The following is a 27,055-nucleotide window of genomic DNA, read 5'->3' as shown; positions in this document are numbered from 1 at the left end:
CGTTGGGGCAAACGCGTTTTGGAGTGGAGATCGCGAATCGGTAAGCGCAGAGTGGGACGACTAGTCCGCTGGACACATGCCCTTAAAAAGGTGGCTGGAAGCGGCTGGATGAGAAAGGCGGAAGACCGTGTGTGGTGGTGCGCTCTTGTAAAGGCCTATGTTCAGCAGTAGACCTTCTGGGCTGTTGATGATCATGATGATCACAGTTTTTGTACGAAAGACAGAAAATTACGTACTATACATCACAGTCCAAAAAATGTAACCTAGCCGGCTTGGTCAGAACCGATCACGACATATACTTAACCGACCTTTGCATAGATTTTTTTAAACCCAGGAAAAAAAGGCTTTCCCACCTTCATTGGAGCTACTTAATGATATTCATCAGCATACGCTTAATGGACACTTTATATGGTCACAAAGTTTTCTGGCCTCCTTAGATAATGGATACGCCAAAATAGTGTTGCACTCACCATGTTTCCGCAAATCGAGATAAAAGTGAACCCTGAAGACTCTTTAAAAACGCAATCAAACGCGGGCGTATTCACTAGCATCAGCTATTTATTATACTAAAAAACTCACTACTACGCAAAAAAAAACTGTTACTGGAATTCTGTGAGACAAGCCGCCAACGAACTGACGTACACGCAGAAATTTTATCGGTTCCATGTCGACTACGATACCCTAAAAAACAGAGCGTCCGCTGTCACTTACTTAATAAAGTAATCTTGCTTTTTACAAACTAGCAACGTCATGAAAAGCAAATGAGAAATATTTTAAATGAGATTTACGATGGATTTAAGCGATCCTGCGTGCCCATGACAGCTTCAAATTTGGTATGCTAATGAAAATTATAACCTTACCACGCTCAGGTTTATATTTAGCAAGGTAAATTGTGGGATCGCACAACGTAGATTTAGCTTCTCTTTTCTCACTTTTCATTATAATTATTTTATAAGTAAGTCTTGATGTAACTAGTGTTAGATGTGCAGGAGACATTTTTCTTCCCGGGGAAAGGATACAACTTTATCTTCTTCCACAGTTTTAAAAATGGGGGTGAACTTCTCCTTTTGGGGTGCTTTGGCTGTTGTGCACGTTAATTTTATACCTTCTCAGCAGGACTAGCACAGGCAGGATAAAACAATTATATCCCCCGATTATATCCCCTGACAGGGGATATAAGTAACGTTTCCCCTGCTATAGCGCGGGAACATGGAATAGGAGAAGTTTACCGGGGGTAAACTTTATTATTACACATATATAATTTGGATATTATTTACACTTGTGCGCCAGTGCTCTGAGAGTTGATAAAGCTGTGGGAGAAGATAAATTTATATCCTTTCCCCGGGAAGATAACTGTCTCCTGCCCATGCTAGCCGTACTGGGAATTTAATCGGGGGATATACTGCTTACGCAAACCGTGCTGTAACTAGTTTCTATGCGCCATCATACCGGAAAGCTAAATCGCTCTCCATAGTCGGTGGTAACTGGTGGTAACTATCCAATCGAAGACGAGACCAGCGAAAACTCAGCAATTTAAATTCCGAAATTTCTCCGCCAGGGATCTCAGCTCAAAAGATAACATAGCTCACAGACGTCATAAATTTTCATTTATTGTTCAAAATAAAAGAACTGTAAATATTAACAAGTTAAGGCAACTCAAATGCTCCAAGGGTTATATCCCTATCCCCTATAATATTAGTAGGGATATGGATGGCCATATCCCTACTAATATTATAAATGTGATTGTAAGTTTGTTTGTTACGCTTTCACGCAAAAACTACCAAACCGATCATCACGAAACTTTGTACACATATTCCTGAAGGTATTAGAAGTAATATAGGATGTTTTTTATCCCGAAATTAAGCTCAGTTCTCTTGGGAGAGGGGACGAAAGTTTGACGATTTTACACCAGGCTTAGATATGGAAATTATCTTTCGAAAAACAAAAACAAAAGCGGACGAAGTTGCGGGCAATAACTATTATTAAATAAAGTAGTTGATATACATGATTTTAAGTTTATCATTGCATACTTTAAATCATGTATTTCAACCAGACCAACTTTTGGTTGTAACCTGCCTCTGGTGACAGTAGGTATTATCTTTTTATCTATAACCATACGTATTGGAGTGTTGTAGTCGTTTTTTTGAATGCACTAATCTCTGCAACTTAATTCCCGTTTTGAATAAGACATAAGTCCCGAAAAGCTTATTTTCGCCAACACGTTAAGTTTTCTTTGTATGTCTGTCTCAAGGACAAATAGCGTCTGCAACTTGAATGGGAAAATATATTTATCCTTTTTCTTCCAGAGTACCAACGCCTCGCGGTTCAGTATCCAGTACAGGCAGCTCGAGCACTGGATCTAGATTGGCGCGACTTCTCACGCAAGGAGTCCGTGGAACGCCTGAAGAGAGAAGTGGTGCTGACACCCCGCGACGTCTTAGCTGGGAAAGGTAAATATATCCATACTTATATTATAAATTACTAGCGTACCCAGCCCGCTTCGCCGGTCTAGGTTTTGCTTTATTTTATTTAAACAAAAAACTTACATCATTAAATTTTAAATTTAAGTCTCATAATAAATTAAATCATTTATTTCTCTCCGTATTCATTCTCTTTTATTCTCTTCTCGAGCGGGTGAAGATCATTATCTACACCCAACAATAGAATATCATCATAGTAAATAAAAGCAGTTTTTGACAGTTCAAAAATAGGAGTGCTCCGATCGTCACCAAACTTTACAGGATTACTGGCCAGGTCAATCCGAAAATTCCCTGAAAGTTTCATTGAAATCGGTCCAGCCGTTTCGGAGCCTATGCGGAACATACCCATACACTTTCTCTTTCATATATTTACGAGTAGATATAATATATCTACTCGTAAATATATGATATAATATATCTACTCGTAAATATATAACATATTATGTTATGCTCAACTACCGATCTTGATTCAATTTGGCGTGGAGAAAGAGCGATACACAGGCAATTATTATGACGATGATGATGAAGTGGCGCTCCGATCAGATTCCATGATTTGTACTCCAGATATCGTGCTTCTTGTGAAAATTCTTATTTTAAGCAGTTTTGAAACTGTATTAATGACCGAGCGAGCGAATCCTCTCCGCTTCAAGTCTGGCTAAATCGATCAACCTCTGTCAATTCTGTTGGAACTACAAGATATATTTTATATACGATTTGGAAAAAACGGTATTCATGTTGTCACGGGAAAGGGAATTTTTCTCCACCTTATGATACCTCCACTTCATAATAGTTTAAAATTATATATTTTGTAAGCGATTGCGAAGCGTTGATTTCGAAACGTGCGGGTATCGCTTTTCGCAATACCTCATGTGTTGAATGACTAAAAAACTTGCTAAGAAATATAGAGTAAAAAAAAACACCTAATGAATGTATATAGAGTTCACAATAAGTTCAGAAATAAGATATTTTTCTGGTCTCTCACGTTACAGTTTCAATATTACGTTTCCGTAATGAAGTTGTTTATCGGATGCTGAAGGATCCGTCTTGACGCAATAAGGTCGTGGGGTTATAAGGGAAGTGTGTCACGCTATTTGTCTTAAAGGCAATAGGAGCTTCTTTAATCTGAAAGACAACGTTGAAAACTAAAACTGAAACTACCTACTGACTGTTTAAAAGAGCTGCACATTAGAACGATTGTTTTTTTCTTCTCTTCATGATTTTCTGAATCTCTGTGTATACCAGGAAAAAGTTAGTGACGGACTGACTGCCAGCTTTCTGCGTCCAAGGCCGTGGGTTCTTTTTCCACATTTGGATTTTTTTTTTTTTTTATGAACATGAATATCTTTTAGTGTGTTTATCTGGGTGTTTATCTGTATATTTATGTGTATTAAAATTAAAATATTCATTAGTTATCTTAGTACCCATAACACAAACTTCGCATACTTTGGGGCTAGATGGCGATGTGTGTATTGTCCTAGTATATTTATTATCATTATCATTTATTATATAGACAGTCAGCTATTATACCGCGGTATCCGCTAAAGAAAACATACAGGGCGAAACAGTGAATAGGTTTTTTTTTGAATTTTTATGAATTTGGCGCCATCATTATCATCATTGACCCACTACCGGCCCACTACAGGTCACGGGTATACTCTCAGAATGACAAGGGTCTATGCCTAAGTCTATTATGCTGGCCAATAAAAGTAAAATTAGGCCCATAGATGGCACTTATGATGCGTAAATAACACGAGAAATGTGTATATACCAAGTACTATGGACGTGCTACTGTTGTTGTAGTGTGTTGTATTGTCTCACTACCTTTGTACATGGTAATTGGTAGTTAGATATCTTGGACAACTATTCCAAACTTAAAACGAACTTATTTCACCCTAAAGCTCCCTGGTCTTAAAATTAATCTTGCATTTTATTTAAATGAAAGAGAACACTTAATATAGGTTACTAATTTGTATTACCGTCTCTTTTTTTCCGAATGTCGATCGTCGTGGTTTCTACTTCTTTAATATGTTTTCTTTGAAGAAAGTTGTGGCTCAATTAAAATGCAAATGGAGACATACTGCCGGTTCGCCTCTGCTTAACTGTTCGCTAAGTCGGAAACTAAAGGTACGGAAAAGTTGGAATACAAGAAAGAAAACTCTCTTTTGCTTATTACACTGCACCCATACAAAAAAGCAAAAGTAAAACTGAACTTAAACTTTAGAAAATTAAACATCTGCAAGAAAATATTCAGTTGAAATGATAATTTATGAATTAAAAATTTAAAAACCCCTGACTTTCGTGTATAGACAAACAGTTCCAATACCAAACCATATTGATAGATTTGCGAAAAAAAATTTAACTTTGTGGTGGCCATCTTGAATTTGAATTTTGTTTATTTTATGATGGTAAACGATGGTAATTAAATAACCGAAAGCCTTAATATTTAGGTTATCAGATGTCAAACAAAATTAAATCTATTTCCAGACATTTGCGCTTTCAAGCAAACAAACAAACTTTGGTTTGATATAAATAGGTTGGGTAGATTCGCTTTGCGGTAGTAGTTCGACTTCACATTCAGGGGGCCGAGTTCAAATCCCAACTTTTCAAAGTAATGAGCGTTTAAAAGTTATTAAAGTGTCACTTGCTTCAACGGTAAAGCAAAACATCTTGAGGATACCTGTATGCCTGAGAGTTCCACATAATGTTCTCAAAGGTGTGTGGAGTTCACCAGTCCGCACTGGGCCAGCGTGGTGGACTACGGCCTTAACCCCTTCACATTGTGGGAGAACCGTGCTCTGTGCTTCTTATATTTCTCTTCTAAGTTAGTTAGAGCATTTTTTATGAATTGCGGGTAAAACGATGCAAGTTGGTGGTCGATGTTAAGTGATTACCATGAATATTATAAGCGCCAAAGCAGTGGCGTGCATAGAGGGTACGCAAAAGCTAATAAATAAATAAATGATATAAAATGAAGAAAATCTCCAGTACGAGTTATAAATACTTAGAGTAGGCTTTTTTAACTCTTACAATGTATATCCTTAAGTTTTCTATAACTCGTACTCGATTTTCTTAATTTAATATCATCTGTATACCCTGTTCATATCCTCTATGCACGCCACTGCGCCAAAGAAGCCACCCAAAATTTTGCTCACTATTACGTACTTTATTTATGCGCCCGTTGTGCCCAATGTCGTAGTTATGTAGCATACTTAGTTGGGAGATTTATTAACAAGCTTGACTGCAATCGGCTGATTATGCAGCCTAAGATGGTAACGGGCTAACTTGTTAGAGGTATGGCAGCTATATTTAGCCCTGACCCTAATCGGTTTCTACGCGAAACTGTACCTCAAGGCTGGTAACTTGCCACAGCTAAGGCCTCCCATCGGCCCAGCGAAAATTCAGAAATTATAAATAAATTATGCCCCTCCGGGGATCAAACCCCAGACCTCCCAATTAAAACAACAGCGCTCACCGTTGCGCCAGGAAGGTTGTCAGAAATAGTTCCTTTTAATACAGTTTTAGGAAAGCTTCTCATGAGCGTAATATTGGATATGGATTAAAACTCATTCTCCTAGTTTCCAAAGCCGTTACGTCGAACTTTTATCGTAGGTATTTTATCCTTTTTTTTTAAACTGATAAACTTCACTACGATTTCGTAGTTACTAGTTATATAAGTGTACTTTGAACCATAAGTACACTTATATAACTGGTAATATAGTTCCTATATCGTTCCTAGTTATATAAGTGTAGTGTGTTCTTATACGCATAAGTATACTTATATAACTAGTAACTACGAAAGAAAATAAATGTATCCGACAAATGTAACCCATAGAATCTCCGTAGTCTGTCCGTTAAAGTTTGTAATTCACCCGCTAGAGGTAAAATTGTAAAATTTGTTGGCTTCATAGTTTCGAAGATTCCGTGACAAACGAAAAACAACATAGTGCCTCTCTGACCATCCATCAGTATGTGGAATTTCATTAACCTTACTAATATTATAATTGCGAAAGTGTGTTTATTTGTCCTTGCTTCACGCCCTAACTAAACAACCAAAACCGATTTGTAGGGTACATTATAATACGGATAGTAAAATCTCTTTAAATAAAGATAAAAAAGTTTATCACTTTCCTAAAAGAATGAAAGGATTTTAGACAGTATTTCACTACGCTGGCCAAGTTCTTAGACTGGTAAACTTCACACGGCATTGAGAATATTACTCAGAACTCTCAGACGCCGGTTTACTTACTTCCTTCAATGTTAAATCGAGGCATATCAAATTACTTCAAACACACATAATACCGAAAAGTTAGAGCATCGATTCGCCACTATCAATAATTTATATCATTTATATTTTATTATATGATATGATAATATATTTTTCTGATATTTATAATAAATACAGTTTATATTATATCGTTATATATTATACAAGGAAGCGGGCAACACAACAGACAGCCCATAACCGAACTGTGTAGCGCCGAAATACTGCGAGGACTGTCACAAAATAAATTGGGAGAAGCCAGGAGAAGAAGATTATTTATAGGATCGGAAAAAAACTGGAATTCATTTTTTATACGAAACAAAAGTAGGAATAAATTCACGTGGATTGCGCTGGAAACACTTCCAATCAAAGCTCGGCAAACTGAACGCTTCCGAATTAAAAACTTTCGTTTCCGTAACTATCCAGTTTCCAGTTTTCTGGTTGTTATAAATTAATACGTGGATTTCACGATATAACTAGGTAGATTAAAAAAGTTGTAAAGTTGTACAAAGCTGTTTACAATTGAGATCACAACTTTTTTTATTCAAACAGACATATTAATCACTGTTGCTGATGTTGAACTTAATAATACGGGAGTTTCAAAAAGGGTATTTCATCGAAGTTTGTTAAATACAAAAAATTTTAACTTACGTTTTGTTACCCCAAAGAAAAGCGACTAAAACTCCCTATTTGAAAAAATATAACAAAAAATCACTTTAAAATCGAAGCTAGCATATAAATACCTATTTGTTTCCTTAACGTAAAACAGATCCAAACATTACTTATTATTTGTGATGTGTGTGTGAGTTTGAGTGTGTGTTTACACATTATAATATGTGTCTGAGTGCATTTACCAAAGTCTCTTATCAATTGCTAGTATAATTTGTTAATGCCGTAATCCCGAGATTGTTTTTCGGGCCTGAATCGAATCCTTTACTTTAGATGTCTTGCGGTTCGATGGTTGTAAGCGAGAGAGAGAGAGAGAGAGCGGTACTAATTAAAATAATTCCTGAGCGCAATATCCAAAATATATCTTATAGAGTACCGAATGACAAGCGACCTTGCGACGATGTTCCAAACTTTGCAGTCTTGCTCTTGCATAAGCCAGTTTAGTAATCACCCTAATTAAAAACTCAACTTCACTATGTATGTATCTTAGAGCGAGGCATCTTAGCCACGCTTCTAACTAAATTAGACTTTGCCACGAAGTTTGTTCCGTACTTCAGGTATTTAATGACAGGACCTCTTAACGTAACTTAAGAGACTCTGAATTCACTGCAGGTATATTTTACCTAGTAGTTGGGGACTCGATTTCCCTTAGCAGGGCTAGCACGGGCAGGAGGTAAAAATTATTTCCGATTTCCTAACCTACCAAGGGATATAATTAACGTGTTCACCTCCTAAAGCCCGGGAATATGGAATAGGAGAAGTTTACCTCCGTTTATTGTTGCACATATGTTATGTGGATATTATATCGACTTGGGCACCAGTGCTCTAAGATCTGATAAAGCCGTGGGAGAAGATAATTTTCTAGCCTAATATAATTGTCTCCTGTCCATGCTAGCCGTGCAGGAGCACCTAGTTCGATCCTAAACCCACGCCTCTAACGTTTCGGAGTTATGTGCGTTTTAAGCAATTCTATATCACATGATTTAGCGGAAACCTGAATGCGTGAGAGTTCACCATGACGTTCTCAGAGGGGTGTGAAGTTTACAAACCCGTACTTAGCGAGCGTGGTGGACTTAGGCCCTTCTCATTCTGAGAGAAAACTGATGCGCTGGTGATGACCATGGTGATATTTAACTAAATTTACAAGTTTTACAAGTTTACGTTTTATAGATGAAAAAGTAACTTTCAGGCAGTTGAAAACTCACTAACTCACTCACTATTTCGTGACGGCCGATTGGCGCAGTTTGCAGCGACCCTGCTTTCTGAGCCCAAGGCTCAAAGTTCTATTCCCACTACTGGAAAATGTTTGTGTGATGACCATGAATGTTTTTCAGGGTCTGGGTGTTTACATGTATATTATAAGTATTTATGTATGTACCCATAACACAAGCTACGCTTACTTTGGGGCTAGATGGCGATGTGTATTGTCGTAGTATATTTATTTATTTATTTATATTTAAAATTATTGCTGTTTAGAATCTTGCGCAATAAAGATAACTATATCTTACTCATGTCAACTTACGTATAGGTAACAGTTGTTGGCTAATGACTCAGTTCAAAATACTTTCTTAATATACACATTTTATTTCCTTATTAGTTTTTTTACAATATTATTTTACTTATCCATAATTGGCGCCATCTTTTTCTTCTTTTTTTTTTCACTGCATATAAACCAATCATAAACGTAAATAATGTTAACATGTTAAAAAACGCTAACGTAGTAATGTTTTTAGTAGGTATACGCCCCGCCATCATGTTTTCTTTTGAATTTTCACATCCTTAGGTTGCCTGGCCTAGATCGCTACTTCTTTTAGTGTCTGCTTTCTTTTAATGTTCTTAACATGTTGTGGTGTACAAAAAAAGAGTATAAATCAATAAAAAACTCGTATTGATTGGCAAAATCTACATTACCGCGAGCGAAACCTCGTGCGTAGGTACTCTAGTGTACAAATATCAACGTTAGAAGAAAAAAGTCTGATTATGCGTAGCTCGGATATCCACTTTCGAGGTCTTCATGTTACATAACCTACGACTGTAGTTCGCCATAAACACACGTATGTACAAAAGAACAGCTGTACAAACGGTTTCTCGAGAGATGACCTAAATTCTTTAATGCGGAACTGTCTCGCATCAGACAAAGACTTACGAGTTCAAAACTACTGGGTATTTAGGAATGCATCTCGACAATATCGCCCATATTTTTCAAGCAGCTTATATATATCGTTTAATCTCTGCCGCTTTATAAGGAAAATTCTTTGACGACCCTAGCGCAGGCGTGAGCGCTGTTTTTTTAAGTTGAAGGTCCCGGGTTCGAAATTCCGCAGGGGCAGTTCGGGAATCGTTTAATTTCCGAATTTTCTCCGGTCTTGTGGGAGGCTTCGGCCTTATTGATTTGAGAATTTTACAGTTTTCTACTCACAACTCCCTCACTATTGGTATCAAATGAAAGAACTTGACTATTAGAATAATGAACATATATTGAAAGTCGGGGCTTTCAGGTTTATTTATTTTATATATTACTAGCTGTTGCCCGCAACTTCGTCTGCGTTTGATTTTTTATGTGGCATTCAATTTAGTTGTAGTTCTAAAAAAATAAAGTATTCAGTATCGCTTAGCCTTTAATGAGGGGTTTGCTGCTGCCCGCTGAGGACTTCTGTCCTCTATCTCCAACCACATTCATTCAGATCTACACAGTTTGGGCAAAATTAAACACATATTATAACGTCTATAGTAAAAAAATAATTATTTAAATCGGTTATAATTTGTCGGAGTATAATCGTAGGTGTAAAATCGTCAAACACTTTCATCCTCTCTTCCAAAGGAACCGAGCTTAATGTCGGGATAAAAAGTATTCTATATTTCTTCTAACACTTCCAAGAGTATGTGTACAAAGTTTCATGAGGATCGGTTAAGTAGTTTTTGCTTGAAAGCGTAACAAACAAACTTACATTGACATTTATAATATTAGTAGGGATAGGGACAGGAATTATTTGAATATACCTTAAAATGCAACCTCGGCTACATAACTTTCGTGGATTGCAATGTGTTGTGTGATTTTAATGGATTTCATGTAGTTTAAACTTGCTCTGCTTTTGTTTGTCATAATTATTCCCGCGATTCGTTCCGAGATCAACTTACCGATCTACTCCGACAACCGAGCACAAGTTTCAGTTAAATTAAGATGTAAATAACAACACGAGACTTCTTGATACAGCTTAAAGCAGTTCTGACGCATAATAATAAACAACTTATTTATTTCGCACTAGTGTCCCGTACCGGCTTCACACGGGTGCAATATAGATACTATTTAATGTGGGGCAGTTTAGAGTGATTAATAATACAGTTGCATGGTAGGCTATTAACTTAAGGTGGCTAAACTAGTGGTGAGAGATTTGCCTGCCAGCTTCTTGTATTGCTCGTATAGTTCGTATCATCTAGTTGTAAACCTCGTTGGCACATACCAGTATATATGTTCTACGTACGCTAGAATTGCTGAAAACGTCCAATTAACTGGCAATCCGGTAACGCGAAACCAAAAAGGTTTTCGGGAGCGTGAAATTCCGAACCGGTAATTAAAAGTGTCACTACGTAGAGTCACGTTGATTAACTCAACTTTAATAATAGTAATAGGTGCACAGAATACTAGTTGTCTATCTATGTAAGAATAAAATAATAATAAATATTTTATTGAGAAATAAACAACACATAGATAATATTATACCTATAAAGTACACGCTACACAACAACAGAAAATGAGAACATAAACAGAAAATAAAAGAAAAGACCTTAAAATTAGGTAAATAAATTATCTACTCATATGAGTATAGCGATATGTTAACGGATAATGCTGCTGATATCGATTCTATAGTTGTACTGCAGAAGAAGGCTGCAATATATAAAATGGGCACAAGAAAATGTTTAAGAGATAAATTTAGAGAAGTTAAATAATGACGGTGCAAAATCAATACATATTTGAAAAGGTTAGCTTAGCATTAATAAAGGAACTGTTTTTGAAGAACCTCGTTACTAAAACTTACCTATATTCATTATCTGAATATGTGGGTAGTTCATGTTCATATTACATAAGAAGCGGTGATAACCTAGGTTAGGAGTATGAGGATGAAACAGAATAGTGTAAAGAAAACTTAAAATATGATAGTTTCGTCGGTGTCCAATAATGCGCCATTGGAGTTTAATTCGATGTTGAGTTATATGGTCAAACTTCCTAAGCCCAAATCCTTTAACATGACGCCCTTTGTCCGCCAATTTAAAGCGTACTTAGTTAAGCCTAATCAAATCAAACCATCACCGACGAACAGCAGGGCACGGGTCTCCTCCAGCAATGAGAAGTGGTTAAGCCCGTGGTCCACCACGCTGACCCAGTCCGGATTGGTGGACTCCACACACCTTTGAGAACATTATGGAGAACTCTCAGGCGTGTAGGTTTCATTACGATGTTTCACTTCACCGTTGAAACAAGTGATATTAAATTACTTAAAACGCACAAAACTTACAAAAGATAACTAAGAGGTGCGTGCTGGGATTCGAACTCGGCCTCCCGAAAGGTAAGCCGAGCTCCTACCCACTGGGCTATCACCGCTTCTATTGTTAAACCTCATGAGCCTGTAATTACACCGGCAAACATGTCCTTTAGACCGGAATACAGCATTCTAACAATGCTACATAGCGGCAGAAATAAGCATGGCGATACTAGGTATGGACGAGATCTGTCACAAAAATCTTTATCTTATCTCTCTACTAAAATTTTTGCGCAAGATATTTGTTTGTACGCTGTATCTTCACCGTACAAACAAATATCTTGCGCAAGGAACAGCAAGTGGGATGGTGAATCTTCATGTTTATTATTCAATTTGTTAATTCGTTTCACACATTCGACTCACTGAACTATGCGACAGCTTGCGTGAAATAGGATTTGTGCCTGGCAACTCGGAATTAATGCTGGAAATACTGGTGTCATACAAGGGTATATAGTAATAAATAGGTGCATATATAATGCATATGTTTTTGTAAAACATGAGTTTTGTTGTTTTAACTTATATAAACTGACAGAAAAATTACATGTAGGCTAAGGATTATATATGCAAGTTATTGCGGTGATAGCTCAATGAGTAGGACTTCGGCTTCACTTTCGAGGGGCCGAGTTTGAATCCCAGGACGCGATCCTTTCCTTTTCTAAGTTATGCTCGTTTTAAGCAAATAAAATATCACTTGCGTCAAAACAAAACATCGTAAAGAAACCGGTATGCCTAAGAGTTTTCGATAATGTTCTAAAAGGCGTGTGGAGTCCACCAATCCGCACTGGGCCAGCGTGGTGGACTACGGCCTTAACCCTTCTCATTGAGAGGGAGGAGACCCGTGCTCTGGAGTGGGCAGGTAATGGGTTGATATAATGATGGTGATTAAGTATTATTTGGCGCTTGAAAATAAGCTTATAGTTTAAACAAAATTTTTCCTGCGGCTTCGCTTTCGTTAAGTTCAATTTACATACAAAATTTTATTTAAAATTATTTATTTATTTATTCACTTTATTGCACATACAAAATGCGGACTTAATGCTTAAGCATTTTCTATCACCCAACCTTCGCCAGTGCGAGAAAAACGAGTGAGGGTGTCGCCAAAAACTATTTTACCCTCCCAGAGGATGAATTTTAGTTAAGTAGAGTCAAATTTTAAACTAATCTGTCCATTAGTTTGAGCTGTGCATTGATAGATCAGGCAGTCAGTGAGTCAGTTAGTCAGTCAGTCACTTTTTTCCTTTTACGTCTTTATTTGTTACGCCAACGGCACTACACCATCAAGCGTTGAATATCGACTTCTTAAAATTAATTGAATCCTTACTCTGTGTTTATAAACTATGGAAGAGATTTATGATCATAACATCATCAGAATAGTCTACATACATATCTGATGTTCCGGCACCTTCATTTCAAATCTTTGTGAATAACATTGACTTGGCAACACGTTCACACAAAAAGCGCATTCGGTTTTTCACAAAGATATCTGCACTTTTCCGGAGAGTCGGCCCAAATTTTCAATGTGGATTCATTGTTTGGTGCGGCATTTGCTTTGCCTTTGCGGTATGGCGGAATGGTTAAAAATCTCCACACTCTTTGTGAACATTCAACTCTAAAAGTTTTTCCTAGCGAGGCCTTGGAGTGGTTAAAACGAATCTGAATTATTAACAAAGTTTTCTCTAGTGCCAAATCAACAAAAATAATAAGGAATTAGTAAACCATAGTATTTCTAATAGGAGATTAAACTGCAATGAGTGCATATTTTTGGCATCTATTTCTTAGTGACTCAAAACGAGCCATATTGTAGGTACAAAGCTAGCAAACTCATCAGCGGCAAGAATTTGCTCATTGATCTGCTTTTGTGACAGCTCATATTTAGAAGTATTTGTGATCAAAGAGTCTTCCAAATGTTGAATTCGATAATTTAGACTTTTAACTTTTTACTTACTTGCAAATATCCTTCTTATGTATATAATAAAACTAACCGTAAAACCGGTTTGCCAAATCGTAAAGGTAAGTTTAATCTCTCAGTGCAAGTCTTACTCGCCTTAACTCTTATTTTTACCGGTTTAAGCATTGCACCTAAAATTCGTTGTGTGTTTCGGTGTATTTGTATGTTTGCGCATTTTTTTGTTACCATTTTGCAAAATACCTAGATACTGTGATATCGATTTTTATGCAATTAATCATAGAAAGGTTCCTAAACATGTTTTTTTAAGTATGTTTTAAATGCAGAAAAATATGAGAGGTTAATTTGGGTGTAAAAAAGCTTTTCTTACCTAATTAATTATTGAGAAATTTATCTTAAATCTAGTTTTTCTAATTAAGTAAGTAGGTACTACAGTTAAAGCTTACTAATTTTACCGAAAATAATATTAATATGGATTTCTTTAAAATTGTATGTATTTAAATTTATTCTAATTATATTTTTTAATTTTTGATTTAATATTATTTCTTGAGTTTAATTTGGGTTTTTCATATCTTAGTTTAGTTAATATCTATTTTTTTTTTATCTGTTTAGTTTGACATTCATTTGTATATTTGGTTTTCGACCTGAAACAGAATGATTTTTTTTACTTTAACACAATATTGATTCTGTTATTTAAATTTACGATATTCTTATAACATTGAAAAAGGAAAAAAAATACAATAACTAGAACTTTAATATAAGTGTTACAGAGTATGTGCGATCGATATAATTGCTGTAGCTATTAGTTATTATGCAAGTAGTTTATTCTTAATTATTATGAAATTCAAATAATATGATAACAAAGTGCCAATTCACCCTTATAATCTCGGTGACCTCGCTTCACTCGGTCAATTATTAACATTTACCCCTATCCGGATATTATGTACCCGACCTAATATAATGGTCAAGTGGAATGACGCGACGTCAGCCAGAATTAATGGCTCTTCATCAACGATCTTAAGATGTTAACGGTCGTGAATTATACGTTTGTACCAATAGTATGAAATATTTATGGTCGATATTTGAAAACGTCAGCCGCTTTCGAGTATCGTAACATTATACCAGCATCGCAAAATTGACCTAATATCATCCGTTTTAGAATCGCAAATCCTTCTCAAATCGTGAACTGCATAAATTTATATGTTACTAGGTGATGCCCACGAAATCGTGCCAAGAATTTGTAATTTTCGAGTTAAGAACTGAAAGATAAAAAATCCGACCATGGATTATCTTTGCCTAACTGTAATGGTTTCTGGCTGCGTTCGACGAGATAGCTCTCTGTTGCCAGACTTTTTCTACTTACTTGAATTTTTTTGTTGCAATTTGGCTTACAATATCTAATATATAAAACTCTCTCGTCATAGTGTTCGGAGACACGATCCGAAACGGCTTGACCGTTTGTAATTCGGTTCGTCTGACAATTGTTTGTAATCTATTTTCAACCCCAAAGTGATAAGGGCGATCCAACCTAAAAGAAATATAATTTTTCTTTTGTGATTTAGCATCCCACAATATTTTGAAAACATAAAACAAGCGCTCGACACTGTCGCGGGGAACAGCTAACAGATATATTTTATAAAAATTATAGGCTATGCGTTATTCTTATGAATAGAGTATATCCGGTTCAGTTTTATCAGAATCCATTGAGTAGTTTTTCGAAATAGAGTAACAATCATGCAATTCTAAAACTATTGCGCTTTTGATATAAGTAAGATAGGAAGCAGGATTAACGTCCTGCCAAAAGTCCCAGCTAATTCACAGCAAAAAAGGACTAATTATAGCACAGTCGAAAACTGGACTTTAATAAAATAATATTAGCGGGAGTCTCAATTTTGTACTAAGGAAAGTACCCTTTTTATTATAGAAAGCGCTTGATGCTACTTTTCTATTTTAAGCCCACATTACTGAACATAGAGGTTATAATATAGTTTGAATATTTTTTTTTTAAAGGTTTCATTATTTTTTTCACAAGGAACGTCTTCAGCGCTATGAATAAGTTGCATACGCGTAGTTATTTATAAAAAATAACTTGAATGTATTAATGAATGAATATACTTTTATTGCCTACATTACATACATAAAAAAGAAAAGTATAACAAAACAACGCATACAATTTTGCGGCCTTATCGCTTCATAGCGCTTTATTTCAGGCAATCAATAAAATATTTAGTTGGTGCATATCTATATACATATACCCATAAAATAAATATTTCATTACTTAAATAATATATAATAATATAAAATTTATATAAATCAATATTTATAGCTATATAATAATAACTTCCTTTAACTTTACTTAATTATAATAATAAGCTAATTATAACATCCCAAACTTGTTAAAATTATTACCTAACTAAGCAGAAATAAGCTGTAAAAAAGCCAGACGATTTCAGAACACCGAACCACATAGCTATGTTTGTCTAACCGCACAAAAAGGTTACTACGGATTTCTAAAAAAACAGACTTTTCGTTCATCAAACTTCTGAGAGAACGTGAGCGGCATGGTGAATTTATTGGCATTTTTAACCCCACACGCAAAAACGATGGGGTAAGTTTGACGTCTCTCTCTGAGGCTTAGTAGGTATTTCGCAATTGGATTAACCGATTTTGATTTTGTTTTTTTTTTGAAAGGTGAAGTAGTCGACAGTGTTTTTAGCTATGTTTGATGAAACTCAGTCCAAGATGGCCGACACCGGCGGGCGGGGGGCATGGCGGGCAGGCAGGTTGGTAGACCGGCGGGCAGGCCGGCAGGCAGGCATACAGGCAGGCGGGCAGCTAGGTGGGTAGGCAGCCGGGTAGACAGGCGGGTAGACAAGCGGGCAGACAAGCGGGTAGGCAGGCGGGTAGACAGGCGGGCAGGCAACACGTCGCAGAGCATGCAATGAGCACGTCCTGCAACTTACCGACCTGTGTCCATCAATTGGAGGCGTAGGTGATAATCCTCTTGTGCCTAATTACTCCGACAACACCGCCCTTCAGACCAGAACGAGGAATTGCAACATGCTTCATCATATCAACCAATTACCGGCCCACTACAATACACGGGTCTCCTGCCAGTGGCGTCCATAAAGGGTATGCACAGGGTATGCAGACGATATAAAATGAAGAAAATCCCCAGTACGAGTTATAAATACTTAAGGGTAGGCTTTTTATAACTCTAACAATGTCTATCCTTAAGTTTTGCATAAATCTTACTGGAGATTTTCTTCATTTTATATCATCTGCATACCCTGTGCATACCCTCTATGCACGCCACTGGTCTCCTCAGAGATTAAGAAGGGGTTAAGGCCGTAGTCACGCTGTCCCAGTGCGGATTGGTGGATCCCACACATCTTTAGAAAATAATGGAGAACCCTGAGGAAGGTGAGGAAACCTGCAAGTCTCAGGCATGCACGATATTTCCACCGTCGCAAGTGATATTTTAATTGCTTCAAACACACATACCTTAGAAAAGTTAGACGATTCGAACTCAGCCTCACGGAAGTTAAGCCAGAGTCCTACCCACTGGGCTATCAACGCTCCCCGCTGGCCTTGCACCGCTACCAATAATGGTGTTTAGCGGCAGCAAATTGCAGGTAAACCAACCCTCAACCCTCGTAACCTCTTCAATATGTTTCAGGCGGGAATCCGCGGGGCAGCTTCCTCGCTCAGCCAGCATAGACTCGATGGTAGAGGCTGCAATATGCGCACGACACTCCGTGCCAAGTCCCACAACGCTCCAGCTGCCTCGAGCAGACAGGGCGCTCAGTCTCGTGTCACCAGCTGTGGGCCGGAGAGCAAAGAGCCAAAGAGGGCAGGCAGGTAGGTAATAGTGCCGATTCTGCTCACAAAATCTCTAAACCAAAAAACTTTTTTCAGGTTTCAAAAGCCTACAATATACCAACGTTTACTGTATTTTTTTATTCTACTAAAAGTTAGGCCTTGACTGAAATCTCACCTGGTGGTGGTGGATGATGAGTAGTATGATGAGTAGATGGTGGATGATGAGTAGATGGTAGCGGATTAACCTGTTAGGGAATATGGCAGTCATACCCCTAATTGGTTTCTTCACGATATCACTCTAAATGTAACTTTGAAAAAAATGTGTCTCTGTCGGTAGGGTGGTAACTAGCCACGGTCAAAGCCTCCCACCAGATCAGACCAGAGAAAATTCAGAAATTATAAATTCCCAAATTGCCCCGGTCGGGAATCGAACCTCGGACCTCCTACTTAATAACTAGCTATGGAAACTTCTGCTTAAATTCATAGCCCTCACCATTGCCCTAGGGATGTCGTCAAAGCAAGATTTGTGATAACGGTAAAAAAAAACATTGCGAGGAAACATGCATAACTAAAAGTTCATGTTCTCAAAGACATTTAGGTAATTTTATTTTTATTTTAATACGAGTTAGCCCTTTGCTGCAATATTGAAGGCCGATTGGCGCAGTGGGCGACCCTGCTATCTGAGTCCAAGATCGTGGGTTCGATTCCCACAACTGGAAAATGTATTTGTGATGAACATGAATGTTATTCAGTGTCTGGGTGTTTATATGTATATTATAAGTATTTCTGTATATTATTCACATAAATATTCTTCACTCATCTATGTACTCATAACACAAGCTACGCTTACATTGGGGCTAGATGGCGATGCGTGTATTGTCGTAGTATATTAATTTATTTCATTATTTATTTTTTGATCTGAACCGGTGGTAAGAGATTATACAGTCTAAGATGGTAAAAGCCTAACGGGCTAAACTGTTAGGATGGTATGGTATTTACCCATACTCGTAATCGGATTCCACGCGAAATCGTACCGGAACGCTAAAACCGCGGCCCGTCTTCATCGGATGGTTGGTTGGCCGAGACCTTCCCACCAGACATATAATATCCCAAATTGCCTTATTTATTTTTCCATATAAACTAATTCAAAACATTCTTAGTGTTTATTTATGACAACCCTATTGAGTATAAAAGACCGAAATGCGCATAGTACCTACACTACGCGACGTTTATTAGGTACGCGTCACTTTAATTTTGCATGTGATGTTAGGGCTGCATTTGATTTATTTGGCAGTGGCTTACTTAAAAAAATATAAGCGTTTCGGTTTCACAGATAAGTCTCAGAGACAGCAAGTTATGTTCCTACCTCTAAAGCATAAGTAATATTTCAGTTTTAATATGTAATCCTTATCATTTCAACCCATTACCAGGCCACTACAGGGCACGTGAAAGAGGTAAACCGCCGAATCCAACTCGGATGGGCAGCGTTCGGGAAACTTCAAAGTCAAAGTCAAAGTCAAATATTTCTTTATTCAAATAGGCACATAGATGGCACTTTTGATGCGTCAATTACATGTAAATTATGACATAGGAGTGAGTTTATGGCGATAAATAAATTCGTCAACTTAAAACTAAAGCTACGAGGGTTCCAACTGACATCTACTCGTCCAAAATCCCCCAGTGCCTGAAGACTAAAGTCTTCGAACAGTGCGTGTTGCCAGTTATGACTTACGGATCACAGACATGGTTGCTAACTATGGGTCTCATAAGAAGGCTCTGAGTCACTCAGCAGGCGATGGAGAGAGCTAAGTTAGGAGTGTCTCTACGTGATCAAATCAGAAATGTTCCGTCCGTAGAAGAACTAGAGTTACCGACATAGCTCAGCGAGTCGCGAAGCTGAAGTGGCAACGGGCGGGGCACATAGCTCGGAGAACACATGGAAGTTGGGTTCTTTAGGTGCTGGAATGGAAACCCCGCACCAGTAAACGCAGCGTAGGTCGGCCCCCAACGAGGTGGACAGATGCCACCAGGCGAGTAGTTGGGAGCCGCTGGAGGCAAGCGGCCCAGGACCGTGTATTGTGGAACTCCCTACAAAAGACCTATGTCCAGCAGTGGACGTCAATTGGTTGAGATGATTATGATGATGATGATGACAGAGCACGGGTCTCCTCTCGGGGTGAGAAGGGTAGGCCATAGTCCACCACGCTAGCCAAGTGCGTTAAACCAAGTGATATTTTAATTGCTTAAAATGCAAATAGCTCCGAAAAGTACGAGGTGCGTGCCGCGGTTCGGAACTCTGTGCCCCTTGTATAGGAAACCGAAGCCCTAACGATTATGACCGCTTCACTAAACGCATAACATAATATTTTTTACCTACTCGTAAATGAAACAAGCTGTAAATAAGTTAATAAGACTAGTATAGCAGACCGCAACGACTGGGCCTCATTACCATATCAAAGAAGTAAACAAGAACTTCAGTTTGTATCGTGAAATATTTCTGAAAGCCGCTTTAAAAATTTGTTCAGAATTTTCGTTTTGAAATATGGCCGCTTTTGATATGCTCTGCCCGTGATTCTAGAGGTTGCGAACTGAATGATCTAAACCTAGTACATTTATTTCTATTCCTCGTTGGTCTAGCGGTCAGCATGCTACACTTATAATGAGAGGAACCGGGTTCTACGGCAGAGACAATTTAGGATTTCTAAATTTTCTCTACCCTGGTTTTGGAGGCATCAATTTCAGTTATTACTCTGGTCGTAAGTGACGATGTAGTTGAGATCAACTCGCGGTCAATATAGGTGAATAAAAAAACAAAGTTAATATATTTATATACAGTAACCTGTACCTACTAACTTACTAAGTTTTTGCGAGAAAATCCGACGACGACAATCTTTTTATCCAGAACAAAATTTTGTATTAAACGAAACTCATATTGGAAACTACATAAATTTTAATTTAAAAAAAATCACGTGACAAAATGCCAGGGATTTTTTGCAATGAATAGTAATTAGGTTTTTAAAGTATGATATGATAACGACTTTTTTTTTAACTTTGGATCTTTATATTAAGTCTCTGGTGTCCATAAAATATCGTTTAAAACAAAAAGCCTTTCCCTCCATTCATGTAATCCATGAGTCAATTTTGCCATAGATAAAATAAAATACCTTTACCTTTTAAAGGTCGATAAAAAGGTTACACTAATCCGGTAAACCATGTTTTCATTTAAACAAAACAACCTAAACAATGAACACCTAACTCATTTAATGGCCCGTGCAAACAATTTGTGGCCACAGACAAACATTTTGTATTCCACATATAAATATTTGCTTTAAAGGGCCCCGGAATGTCAGTTATGTTCTATAATAATAAAATATTAAAAATGGTTTGATACACACCGATTTTTCTAATTCTCGCTTATTTTTCCACTACTACTACTACACGTACTATTAAAATAGAAACTTACAAGTTCATAAAAATCGCTTCTTTGTTTTTATTTTTTAAGACGAATCGACGAAGATGAACTGAGGATTAATTGAAAAAATAAATGTACTACGACAATACACACATCGCAATCTAGCCCCAAAGTAAGCGTAGCTTGTGTTATGAGTATTAAGATAGCTGATTAATATATTTTTATGAATATAATACACTTAAATACTAATAATATACAGATTGACACCCAGCCACTGAAAAACATTAATGTTCAAATTCAATTTTTGTGGACTGAAAGCAGAGTCGCTGCCCACTGCGCCAACCGCCTGTTTGGAATGTCTTATGATATAAGCGATATCTATAAAAAAATATTTTTCTCTGACTTTTAGGTGATCACTATTAGTGAAAAGTTTAGCCTAGGAATCACCTTAGATTAGGCGTTACTTATGAAGGTATTTCCTTTTTCGTCGTTGGTGAAAACGGGCATTATAATCACGAAGTTAATTAAGATAATTAAAATTCAAGTAATCCATATAGAAACATTTTAAAAAGGTTAAATTTCACGATTATCTAATTTCGTGTAATCCAATAAAGCATTATGTTAATAATGCTTTTTATCATATTCAAATTAACGTCGCATACAATTTAAACTAATTTATACCTAACTAGCTAATACTCGCGACTTTGTCTGCGTGGATGTAGGTGTTATAAGAATCTTATATTTCTCGACATAAAGAGTGTACTACAGAAAGAAAATCTACCTCTGTAGCCTGTGCCAAATTTTCTCAAATTCGATGTAGCAGCTCAGCTGTGCTTCTGTAACAAATAAAAAATTTGGAAAATCCAAAAGTGCACGACTCATAATGCTCATTTAATTATCAAATATTGAAAAAAAAAAAAAATTTAAAACAGTTGTACTAGGAAAGTGATGCACAGGCGCCCCTGGTGGAATAAAATGTTCATAATATCTATAGATATAGATATATCACCATCCATGTTAATTTTACATGGATATATATAGATATACAGTCTTGCAGTTTACGTTTTTTATTAATTGCAATTAAACTACACTGAATTAATTAATCATTCGCATTCAGTGACCTACAATCGTCGATTTTTTTTTAAATTTAACTCAAATAATGGATTTTTTCACAAGTTAGAGTGTTTTCGGGTTTCACACATGACGGACAGGAATTTTTTTTGACCTATTTTGGTGTTTTTTTCCAATTCTATTGCAGTAAATCAATTTTTTAAAAGTATGAAATTAATCTCCATTAAATTATCTCGACAATAGTATGCAAAATATCTTGATTCCGTGAACTAACAAGGCTTTAATAATGCATGAATCCTTGGCAACACTCTTAAAATTAATAAATATGGTGCACTTATGTACACGCGTTACAAGTTATACTTCTTTGGCGTTAAATGATATAAATCTTTCCAAAATTTCTATTTTACGCCTTATTTTACGTTTGTAAAAAAAACGACACTAGCAATAGAAAAAAGGTACCTACATTGAAAGTTTTATTATAACGCATTATCTAGTTAAATACAGATTATTTATATAATAGCTAATATATGATTTTCCATGGGAATTCAATGCTAAAATAGAAGACTATAAAATCGTGGCGTTGTTCAAAGGCATTGGATACACAATAAATTGCATGAAACAACCGAAGCGATTCAATGTTGAGCGATATGAATGGGATATGGAAATGGGCGATATACTGGCGATATAACGTGCTTTTGCTGTATATTGAGCTATTGGTATCTGCCAAAGCGATAGTCTTTTACATTCAAGGCTAGATTTGTTCTACATTATCTTATATTATAGATCAGCCTGATCATCATGCACAATCTATTAACGACCCATAGACGCATAGGCCTTTCACATAGAAGAGATGGTTATACAGCATAAACCACGCTTCTCCAATGCTGGTTGGTGGGCTTCGACGACTTTTATAGGCGGCTTAACGTGCTCTCCGAAGCGCAGGGGTTGACATCGCCAATTTCCTAGCTCCAGGTTGGTACTGAAACTATATTGGTATCTTTAACAGAAAATACACTCGCAACACCTAAAATTTTTGGCCCGATTCGAAATCCGATCCCAAGACCTGGTGATCCATAGTTGAACCACTACACAGTCATGAAATGATAAGTATTGTACCAGCCAGTACAGTAGCACTACGTAGAATAATTGATAACCCAATTTGCGTCGTTAGAAGAAGAAAATAAAGGAATAACGGCACAAGAAATTTACAAATGTCTCGTCTGCTACAAATCCGCTGAAATTAATTTTGGGAACATCTGCTAAAGATTATAATGGGCCAGCCATCAGCCTTAGGATTTAATATGGATAGTATAATAATAGTATTAAACAGGAGCCTTAAGTTATTATTGAAGCCATTACTTAGGACGGGAACTTTGCAGCGTAAACTAACGAGGCGTCTCACGATTACAAAAACAATATTATTATTTATTATTGCTTGATTACTTTTATAAATAATATAATACTTTTATAAATTTATAGTTGCTAATACCTGGCTGAATAAGAAATTTGTTTTTATTACGCCATTAATTCAAGTACATCATAAAAGCTATGGAGGGTAGAGGTAAGGAGAGTCATCTGTGTATATGAAAAAGTGTCGTCAAAATGTATTAAATTAGGATGGCGCCATGTTTGCATCAGGGTAACTCTTAAAAGAAGCGCCAAATATAAATATTGTTAGAGTAGGCTTGAAAAATAAACAAGGAAGTATGGAGATACAAGGAAGTAAGGTTTTATTTACCACAATATTTTGTACAACGTAAGTTGTTGAAATTCTCAATAATTAACTACTTTAGTCGATAATGACATTAAATTTTTTAACTCGGCATACTTCAATTCATCTACGATTGCTACATTCATACCATACCCTGTGCATCCACCAGCGCCATTGTAGAGGATTTTTGAACTGTTATTTAGCGCATACACTGGACACTTTTCAACTTTTCTCCCATATAAGATGACTCTCCTTACCTCCACCCTCCATAATAAAAGCAAGTAGTCCCCAACTGTTCGAAATTCGAACATTATAATTTAAATAACAAGTTTGAACATAAATAAGGTTCGAAAAAAAAAAAAAGTGGCGGCAATGGCGCACTAATTTAAAATTTAATATTATAAATTAAGTGTATTACGCCCTGTGTTTCGCGTTATTTTGGAGGCTCCACGTGTCAGTGGGATTTAAAGTTTTTTCTTTTTTGTTTATATAATTAAAATATTAGTTTTCCTTAGTTGGTGTTGTAATAGGTTAATGTGTTGGTCGCGGTAAGTAAAGATGGACGTGGATAAACCTCCCGATCCGGGAGAGTCAATAACCATTTCACAATATGACTCTCAATGCCCTAACACAGCGCAACCCTCTTCCTCTCGCAAACGTGTTGGGGAATACGAGACTGTAGAATCAAATCCGAAAAAATTAATTTGTGATCCTACGTTAGCGTCCCCCTCTATTCAAAGTCAATATGAACATCCTTCCCTGTCAGAGGCACCAAAAAAATATGTAAGTGATGACAAAGGTCCATTTATTGTGTATGTTTCCCGTGAAGTGTCCGACCCTTCAGCAGGTACCTCTATAAGAGCGATCAACTTTGGACAGTTTCTACATAAACATAAGGTGAGTTCCATTTTAAATGACGGAGTAAAAAATGTTGGGAGAAACAAAATTTCGGTTGAATTTACTAGTGCCCAATCGGCTAATGATTTTCTTACAAACCCTATCTTAGAAATATCCAAATTCAAAGCTTTTATTCCTACGTACAATATTACTCGGATGGGTCTCGTCAGGGGTGTTCCGAGTGATTGGCATCTGGACGAATTTGTTAAATCGATTGAAATCCCTTCAGGGTGTGGTGAAATTCTTAAAGCTAGACGATTAAATAGAAAACAAGTAAATGACAGCGGTGTGACCTGGGTCCCAACGCAATCAGTAGTCGTTACCTTCAGAGGCCAAGTTCTCCCAGTCAAAATATATTCATACCATACATCTTTACCCGTTGAGACCTACCGTTTACCGACAATTCAATGTGTTAACTGCTGTCGCTTTGGACATGTTAAGGCCCAGTGCCGTTCCAGTCCAAGATGCTTTAAATGCTCCCAATTCCATTCTGGTGAGTCATGCAGTGTCCTCCTCGATCAGGTAGTGTGTATTTTATGTTCCGGTAAACACCTAGCAACTGATAGAAATTGTCCAGAGCACTCTCGTCAGCAGTCAATTAAAATAGTGATGTCGGATGAGAACCTGTCCTACCAAGATGCTTCATCCCGATTTCCACCAGTTCGCCGCTCTTATGCTGATCTAGCAAAAGAAATGATTAGTTCTACTCCATTTTCCAATAGAACCATTCCTAATTACACTCTTTTACCTCAGGTACCAACCAAGTCATATAAACAATCTGTTTTTCGTCCTCCCCGTCCAAGAGCTCCAATGGGAAAGGGGTTCGATAGACAGGCACACAATGATATCACTCGCAATTGTCAATCTTCCTTGGGCAATGGGTCTGCTTTAAACAATGATCACACATATACCCTCTCTTCTAATGATAATCTAATCCCTAATCTAACCAAATCTCTCACTACTATTATTGAAATTCTAGGTCAAAACCCATTACCGTCCAACGTTGCACAAATATTTGTCAAAATCGCTTCAGTTCTTTCCAATGGCTTCGGTACAAGTTCTTCAGTGGAACTGTAAGAGTATCCGTTCGAAAAAACCCGAAATAATGTTTCTTATCAATGAACATAAACCTGCCATTCTTGCCATCTCTGAGACATGGCTGGTCCCTGACTCTCGCTTCCGAGTTCCAGGCTATGCCTGTTTGAGGGATGACAGGGATGATGGGTATGCGGGCAGTGCAATTTTGATCAAGCGTTCTCTTGCATACACATCTATTTCTCTTCCTCTTCACAGTCGACAGTTTAATGCTGTTGCTGTGAGATCTTTAAACATATCAATTCTGTCGATATACATTCCGCATCCTAACTCCTCACTTATTTCAGAGTTAAAATCAGTTTTATCCTCTATCCCTTCACCAGTTCTGGTGTTAGGGGATTTTAATGCCCATCATACATTTTGGGGCTCCCATTCCTGTGATGGGTTCGCAACTCTTTTAGTCGATCTTTTTGATGAATTGAATATCTGTGTCTTAAATGACGGGACTTCAACTAGAAGAGTGTACCCTAATCAAAACCCTAGGACTGCTGTTGATCTATCCCTCTGTTCTCCTTCATTGGCCTCCCTCTCCTCTTGGAGCATCCTTCCTAGCACCCATGGGAGTGACCACTATCCCATTCTACTCTCAATTGCCCAGAGGTCTATCCCTGTTGCCAAGGCCAATCCTTTATTAAAATATAAAGTTAATAGAGCGAACTGGCCTGCTTATGCAGATTCTGTTGATTGCTTGGTTGATACTTTACCAAAGATGAGTGATGATGAAAATATTTTGCTGTATTATGATAGTTTGGTTAGAATTTTAAAATTTTCGGCAGATCTTCATGTACCTCTCAAAAAGACTGGACTAGATTTTATTATGTCACCTCCTTGGTGGGATAATGAATGCACCGTTATGGTTAATAAACGCAGAAAAGCAGAAAATTCTTATTCACTGTTAATGTCCCGTGAAAATTTTTTAGAGTATCAGCGCACTGACGCTGAATATAAAAGACTATTATCGAGAAAGAAAAAGCATGGATGGACCAAATTTTGTGAATCCCTAGACCCTCGTTCCCCTTCCTCTTTTGTCTGGGCTAGGATTAAAAGATTTCGTTGCTCTGTTTCTTCCAGTGATCCAACATCTAGTGATGAGTCTATCTGGTTAGACGCTTTCGCTGATACATTGGCTCCTCCTTCTGTCCCTACAAAGGACTGTTTTCCGTCTTCATCATTTCTTCCTAGTACAGACTCAT

The 27,055-nt window shown here is 37.2% G+C and overlaps 1 protein-coding gene across 2 annotated transcripts in view; it reads left to right on the top strand.

Annotated features, from left to right (window-relative positions):
• The window catches only part of LOC120629624, a 196,258-nt gene that overhangs the window by 70,648 nt on the left and 98,555 nt on the right, over positions 1–27,055 (top strand). For both annotated transcript variants that reach the window (XM_039898614.1, XM_039898612.1), the window contains exons 4-5: positions 2,307–2,450; positions 17,534–17,715. In XM_039898614.1, the coding sequence (XP_039754548.1) occupies positions 2,307–2,450; positions 17,534–17,715 (326 nt within the window). The remainder of the gene's footprint in view (positions 1–2,306; positions 2,451–17,533; positions 17,716–27,055) is intronic.

The sequence above is a fragment of the Pararge aegeria genome, chromosome 14 (genome assembly GCF_905163445.1).
Source record: "Pararge aegeria chromosome 14, ilParAegt1.1, whole genome shotgun sequence".
Taxonomy (NCBI): domain Eukaryota; kingdom Metazoa; phylum Arthropoda; class Insecta; order Lepidoptera; family Nymphalidae; genus Pararge; species Pararge aegeria.
The sequence above is the reverse complement of the archived record's forward strand: the minus strand, read 5'-3'. Positions and strand labels throughout refer to the sequence as shown.